Source organism: Arachis ipaensis, chromosome B06 (assembly GCF_000816755.2).
Source record: "Arachis ipaensis cultivar K30076 chromosome B06, Araip1.1, whole genome shotgun sequence".
Classification (NCBI taxonomy): Eukaryota; Viridiplantae; Streptophyta; class Magnoliopsida; order Fabales; family Fabaceae; genus Arachis; species Arachis ipaensis.
This window is the reverse complement of record NC_029790.2, coordinates 41001788-41010064: the sequence shown is the minus strand read 5'-3', so window position 1 is coordinate 41010064 and position 8277 is coordinate 41001788. Positions and strand designations below refer to the sequence as shown.

The 8277-nt window shown below is 39.9% G+C and overlaps 1 protein-coding gene across 1 annotated transcript; it reads left to right on the top strand.

Annotated features, from left to right (window-relative positions):
- LOC107646765 lies at window positions 6214-6717 on the top strand. Its single transcript, XM_016350924.1, has one exon. It carries the CDS (start codon window positions 6214-6216, stop codon window positions 6715-6717), a length of 504 nt encoding a protein of 167 aa, XP_016206410.1.

Below are 8277 nucleotides of genomic sequence, written 5' to 3'. Positions count from 1 at the left end.
CATAGGGTGAATATTTGGTGAAAGGAAGTTTAAGATGCTTAGTGAGCTTTTATTGCAATGCATTGTATTTATTTGGCACTTTTACCGTACTAGGAACCCATGGGTCGGGGGTTCTCATTCCGTATATATCTCTTGTTTTTCAGATACAGGTCCAGGTGCTCAGAAATGAGTTGTGGTTCATCTGAGAGATGGCGAAGATCTTTATATTCTCCACTTTATATTTTACTTAGAATCTCTCCACCTTTATTTTGAAATGCTTATATTATGTATTGAACTCATTTGAACTTACCTACAGAGGTTTTTATGTTTTTTTTTGGGAGAAATTAGGAGATACTGTTGTCAGCTACTGTTATACTGTACCCTAGCCGGCCTAAACTTCGCGGGTCGCGACTAGTGGCTATTTACTTATGCTATATGTCTATATACTGTCCTTCTCTTATTCTCCTTTAAGCCTTTATCAGCATATCGCTTTCGACTTCATGCTTCATTTTGTAGCTATCGATACATGAGCGCTAAGATATTCGCAATTTTATTTTTACTCATTTTCATTCTTCTTGATTAATACTCCTTTCAATTTTACTTATAATTATGTATTAAAAATCTACCTTGAGAGTCGTACCACCTTATTGTCATTGACTTATGACTCGAGCATAAGGATTTGAATATTAGGGTGTTACATTATGGTATCAGAGCAGTTCATCCTCGTGAGCCTGAGGGATGGAACTGCTTATGATTCAATGCATACTCTGAGTCTGTGCCTGTGCTTGTTAGGGTATCTAACCTTACGTCTAGCATGAAGTCCATGAGTGTACCTTTGGTAATTTGAAGCACTTGACTTGAGATATTGAGTCTGATCACCTTGATATCGATTGTTTGGTGTGTATAGGAACCAGATGGCACCTCGTGGACACGGTCGAGGTCGTGAGAGAGGTCGTACTAGTGCTAAGGGACCGGGAATCAACACGAATGACCCGGTAAACTTTATGGCGGCAGTGGAGAACATGGTTGCTGCTATGCAGGCCACTGCAGAGGCTCTTGGGCAATAGATAAACAATAATGGCATTGGTAGAAGTGAAGTTCAGGGCCTGATGACACTGCCAACCTTCTTAAAGGTTAATCCACCTAAGTTCAAGGGAACCACCAATCCGACTGAAGCCGATACTTGGTTTCAGGCTATGGAGCAAGCACTGCAAGCGCAGTTGGTACCGGAAGAGTATTGTATTGAATTTACTACCTTTCTGCTCACTGGGAAAGCATCGTATTGGTGGCAGGGAGCCCGACGTCTCCTGCAGCAGGGTGATGACCCTATCACCTGGGATGCCTTCCAGGTAGAATTCTATAAAAAGTACTTTTCAAATTTTGCCAGGACGGCCAAGGAACTTGAGTTACTGCAGCTGAAGCAGGTTGCTGTGTCTGTGTCTGAGTATACAAACAAATTTGAGGAGCTATTCAGGTTTTCCCATATGTGTCAGGGAGCTCCGAGAGACTTCGAGGAATGGAAGTGCATTAAGTATGAAGGAGGGCTATGGAGCAATATCTTAAGTTCAGTGGGACCAATGGAGATTAGAACTTTCTCAGAGTTGGTAAATAAGAGCAAGGTTACTGAAGAGTGTGTAAAAAAGGCAGCTGCAGAGAAAAGAAGTCATAGGGGACCTTTTCAACAGAACCGAGGGAGGGACTTTGCTCCAAGGGGTCAAGATTTTAAGAGAGCAAGTTATAATCCACAGCCCCAGCAAGCCCAAGACAATCCCCAAAGGAACAACAACAACAATCACCAAGGGAGGAGGTATGGAAAGCAACCTCAGAATGAAATGACTTGTAGGCGGTGTGGAAGCTACCATCCGGGAACTTTGTGTCGAGCTGGATTGGGACTTTGCTATAGTTGTGGAGGAGCTGGACACATGTTCTGGAACTGTCTTGAGAAAGTAAATTGGAATACTGCCAAGGGCCAACAACAAGGTCGTTTGTTCACTGTGACGACGCGGGATACCACTAGATCCGACGGTTTGGGAAGAGGTAAGTGAAAGATCGGTAACAACGTGTTAAAAGTACGATTAAGTTGGTATTTGATTTTGGCTATCATAGATAGAAATCTAGTGAATGTCAGTCATGCTAAGTTGTAGTTTAATACTTGAGGAAATAAGTGATTGGATTAGTACTAGACGAGAAATCAGGGTGACGCAGCGGAAGTTTGGGGAAACAATAAAATAGAATAATTGCAAATGGGAGCTAGAGAGGATCATTAGAAATACTTTAGGTTTGAATACCTGGAAGGTTTAGTGAATTAATGCCAATAGTGATTCGTAAGTAGTTAAGTTTAATTGTGCCTATGGGGTTAGATTGATTCTAAAATAGCTGTGTAAATGATGCCAGGGCATCTTAGCTAGTTTCATAAGTCATTTTGTGTTTGTTTTAGGTTAGTTTTATGCAATTTCTTAGGCAATAAGCAAGTATTTTGTTGAGTATGCATTCATATCTTGATTCAATCAAACATTGTGAATTCTAAATATTTTCATGAGAATAAGGCAAGAGTTGATTGATGTAATGAGTAATGCATTATCTCATGATTAGAACAAAGCTTTGATGCAATTTGTTTGATTAATTTCAGGTAAGGAGAAGTAGAGAAAAGCCACGTTAGTGCCACCAACGTGGCCATTAATGTGAAAAAAAGGACAGCTTGCAACGTTAGTGGTGAAGTTAGCACCACTAACGTGTTCGAAGGCCAAATAAGCCCACGTTAGTGCCACTAACGTGGGTACTAATGTGGATAAAGGGGGAGTTTGCAACGTAGTGGTGAAGTTAGCACCACTAACGTGTTCGAAGCCAAGGTTTGCCCACGTTAATGGCCACATTAATGCCACTAATGTGAGTCATTAACGTGGAAGAAAGGTTGTCTTGGACGTTAATGGTGAAGTTAACACCATTAACGTGATCAAGGGTTAGGAAAGGCTACGTTAGTGGCCACGTTAGTGCCACTAACGGTGGGGTTAACGTGACTCAAAGGGGTTGGGGACGTTAGTGACCAAGTTAGTGTCACTAACGTCTTCGAACCAGGAATTTACACTTAACGTTAACCACACTAACGGCCTGACTAAGCTCAAGGGCCACATCCAGAGACTTGCAGACTTAACTGAAGATCAGAGAAGTAGTATATATAGGGGTAGTTTTAAACTAGAGAGAGAATTGGGACATGGGGGATCCAGGATTGTAAACACCCAAAATTACTTTTCTTTGAATTCAGTTTTACTTTTAATGCAATTGACATTTCCATTTTCCATTCCCAGAGCTATGAACAACTAAACCCCTCTTCATTGGGTTAGGGAGCTCTGTTTTAATTCAATGGATCAATTATAGTTCTTATTCTTCTTCTTCTTTCCATTATCTTTGATTTGCTTGAAAGCTTTCGCTTTTCATCCAATTGAGCAATTGTCTTGGAAGAGAAATTGCTCATACTTGGATTTTGTTTAAACCTTGGAAGAGGAATGAGGAAATCATGCTAGAAATGCTTTCTCACGTTGGACTGGATTGGGGTTGGATTGATATAGTGACATATAATCCTACCGATGCTTTGATCTAGAAGAACATTTGGTATAATCAGTGATCGTACTTCATCTTTTCCCATGAGCAATTAGATCAAGGAATTGGGCAATTGTTCAAGCTTAGAGAGATTGAATTGCCAAGGAATTGGGATTCAATCACCTAAGATTGAATGAACTTGATTTGGAGAGTGCAACATCTCCTGAACCCAATGATCTTCCCATTTCTGATCTTACCATTCTCTATATTCTGTTATTTACTTTGATGTTCATTCCCCCATTCCCATTTAATTTTTAGCGAATTTACTTTTCTGCAATTTACTTTCTGCCATTTACATTCTACCATTTACCTTCCATCATTTACATTTCTTGCCATTTACGTTTTCTGCCATTTAATTTCTGTAAATCACAACTCAATTCTATTTAGTTCAACTAGAACACTCCTCTGGTTAAAGTTTCTCAACTAATCAATCCTTGTGGGATTTGACCTCACTCTACTTTGAGTTTTTACTTGATGACAATTCAGTATACTTGCCGAAGGGAATTTGTAGAGATACAGATTTCTCTGTATCAAGTTTATGGCGCCGTTGCCGGGGATTGATTTTGCATTGACAATGATTAAATCGGAGGATAACTAGATTGAACACTTTTCTTTTCTTCTGTTGATTAGTCTTTATTTCAGTTTGTTTACTATCATTCTTAGAGGTTTCACTTGTTTTCGTTGTTTATTTACATTCCTGCACACTAATTCACTAACTTTTTGACAAATTGCACCAATCACTCTAACCATAAGTCTTAACAAGAGTGAGTCCTTCACTTGTCTTTTGCTTGTTTGTTTTGCTGTGTGTATGACAGGTAGAAGAGGAGGAGCTTCAACTTCTTTTGATGGTGAACCTGAGAGGACGTTCCTTAGAGTAAGGAGGGAAGGAAGAGGTAAATAATAGTTGGTGAGGAAGAGTTGGAAGAAAATCTAGACGTTACTATGGCGGAAGAAGTACACAATCATGTTGGAGAGGGTGCTCGTAACCATGTTGGGCAAGAGAGAATAGTTATAGGCTCTTTCATCAACCCAAACCCAGGGAATTGTGGAAGTAGCATCCTAAAACCAAACATCCATGCCAACAACTTTGAGCTAAAACCACAACTCATCACCCTGGTTCAAAATAATTGCTCATTTGGAGGAAGTGCCTAAGAAGACCCCAACCAACATCTAACCACATTCTTGAGAATATGTGACACTGTGAAGGCCAATGGCATTCATCTTGACACATATAGATTGCTTTTGTTTCCCTTTTCTCTTAGGGACAAAGCATCTAAGTGGCTTGAGTCATTTCCTAAGGAGAGTCTTACCACCTGGGAGGATGTTGTCAACAAGTTTCTAACAAAATTTTACCCTCCACAAAGGATAATCAAGTTGAGAATGGAGGTGAAAACCTTCAGGCAGCTGGATGGAGAAACTTTGTATGAAGCCTGGGAGAGATACAAAGAGCTAACAAGAAGATGTCCCCCTGATATGTTCAACGAATGGGTGCAGCTGTACATTTTCTATGAAGGTCTTTCTAGGGAAACAAAGATGGCCCTGAACTACTCTTCAGAAGGCTCTCTCAATACTAAAAGGACCATAGAAGAGGCCATAGATATCATTGAAACAGTGGCTAATAACGAGTACTTCTATACCTCAGATCGGAGCACCAATAGAGGAGTGATGGAGCTGAGTCACATGGATGCATTGCTAGCTCAAAACAAGTTGATTACCAAGCAATTGGTAGACCTCACAAAGCAGATGGAGAGGAACTAAATTGCAGCAGTCAATACTCAACCACCAGCTCAAGAAGGGGTGAACACAGAGAAAGGAGGTGATTGGGAACAAGCCAATTATGTTGCAAAATCAGCAAGACAACGCTATGATCCACACTCCAAAACCTATAATCCTGATTGGAAGAACCACCCAAACTTCACTTACCAACACTCCAACCAGAGACCATACCAACCCCTACACAACAACTCTTTCCAACCTCCATATCAAGCACAAAATAGCCATCCTCAACCTCCAAATTCCAACATACCATCACCATCTGAGGATAGAATCTACCGGATTAAACCCTTGCTTGAAAATCTTTGCAAGGAGTTTCAAGACAACAAAGCATTCAAGGATGAAGTAAGGTCTAATATGAAGAACTAGGGAGATGCCATCAAGAAGCTTGAATTCCAAGTAGGATTTCCTTTTTAGCAAATTCCTAAGTCCATAGATAGCTTCGCAAGTGACACCGAAAAGAATCCAAGAGGAGAAACAAAGAATGTGAGATTGGAAGAATGTAAGATAATCACTATAAGAAATGAAGAGACCTTGGAGGAAGAAACCAGCAAGCCAACAGAGCACAACCAAGGATTTCCAAAGGAGAAATTGGAAGAGATAGAACAAGGCATTAGCCTTGCACAAGGGAAGGATCCAATGGAGAAGGAAACCTTGAAGCCATATGTGCCAATAGCACCATTCCCTCAAAGGATCAGGGGTGGTGAGAAAGAGAAGAGGTATTCTAGGTTTCTAGACACATTCAAGTCTCTTTATATCAGCATTCCCTTCATTGAAGCCCTCCAATAGATGCCCTCATATATAAAATGCATGAAGGAGTTACTAACCAAGAAGAATCCTTTGAAAGGTGGGCAGATAGTAGTGATGACTAAAGAGTGCAGTGCCCTTATCCAGAAGAATTTGCCTACAAAGAAGAGGGACCCAGAGAGTTTTCGCATCCCTTGTGCTATAGGGGATACAATGATTCACAGAGGGTTTTGTGATCTTGGAGCGAGCATAAATTTAATACCCCTGTCTCTCATGAGGAAGCTACAAATCAATGAGTTAAAATCCACAAACATAACCCTTCAACTGGCCGACAAAACCCAGAAACAAGCACTAGGAGTTGTTGAAAATGTGCTGGTGAAGGTAGGGAGGTACTTTCTCCTTACAGACTTTGTTGTTCTTGAGATGAAAAAAAACTCTCTTCATCCAATCATTCTGGGGAGACCATTCTTGGCCACAACCAGAGCACCCATAGATGTTGAGCAAGGGGAGTTGATATTGAGAATACATGATGAACAACTCACCTTTCATGTCTTCAAGCCCTCACATGAGTCTGAACAAGAGAACAAAGACCTAAAGGATGATCACAAGCAGAGCCTCTAAAGATATCCTTGGTAGAAAAACAAGAAATTCAAGTAGTACAACAATCAAAGAAGCCCAAGGAGGAGTTGGAACCACAAGATTAAAAAAAGGACAATAAAAAAGGACCCTCATGACACAAAAATCACTGAAGCACTACTTGAAGGAGAAAAGAGAATTGGGAAGAAGGTGCAAGAGGATGGAAAAATAAGAAAATCCCTACAGAGAACTTCTCTCCTAGGGACAGAGTGATATCAATCCACCAGCCACTGATCCCACGTTATTTTTTTATAATTCCATCTCAGCTGCCTCAAGTGTACACAATCAATAGAATCCTCTCCTTGGAGTATGTAGAAATTCTCAAAGAAGCAAGTGGAGATAGATTTACTATGAGAGGAGAAGACCTGAGACATTACTAGCCACCCTGAGAAAGGCCAATCGTCAAGCTAATGACGTTAAAGAAGCGCTTCATGGGAGGCAACCCATGCTTTATATCCTTTTAGTTTATGTTTTGATAATAGTTAATAATAGTACTCATGATGATCGATTCAAGTTTGACAAGCACTCAATTGAATTCTTGCGTGTAACACATAGTGAAAAACAAGTTTGGTGTGTGATAAACCCATATTTTATGATGTATTTTGTGCTCAATTTAGGTGATTTATTCAATCCTTCACTCACTTATTCATGTAAATTGCATGGTTTTACTTTTCCTTCCTTATTATGTGATATATGTGAAAAACATGTTTCCTATGCTTTAAAAATATTAATTTTAATTACCCTTTATTACCATTCGATGCCGTGATTTGTGTGTTAAGTATTTTCAGATCTCCTAAGGCAAGAATGGCTTAGAGGACAGAAAGGAAACAAACAAAAATGGAAGGAAAGCACAAAAATGGAGTCTTGAAGAAAACGGCAGCGACGTGAACGCATGACTGACGCGGACGCGTGCCTTGAGCAGAACGCAATTGACGCGTACGCGTGACCGACGCGACCGCGTGGAAGAACAGAACTCCAGATGATGCGACTGCATGACCTACGCGGACGCGTGACAGACGCCACGTGCAGAATCTGCAGAAAACGCCCCCAGCGATTTCTGGACCCTTTTTCGGCCCAATTCTGAATCCAGAAACACAGAATATAAGCCAGAGAATGGAGGAATCAAGAAAGAGATCATACATTCATAATTTTAGGATTAGATGTAGTTTTTAGAGAGAGATGTTCTCTCCTCTCTCTTAGGTTTTAGGATTAGGATTCCTCTTAAAGGATTTAGGATTTCAACTTCCTCTCAGGTTCAATATTCCTTTTATATTTTTATTTATTCTAATGCTTTTATTCATATCTGAATCATGTTACCAATTTGGCTTATGAATTCTTCGTATTTAGATTTGAATGTTTTATTTAATATAATTTGAGGTATTTCAGATTTGACTTTGCTTTGCTTTATTTATATGAATGCTTTTAATTTAATTTAGATTTTCCCCTTTTGGCTTTGGTTGATTGATTGGTAACTCTTGAGTTGTCAAACTCATCGTGATTGATAATTGTTATTTTTTCTAATTGAATTGAATTCCGATAACTCTA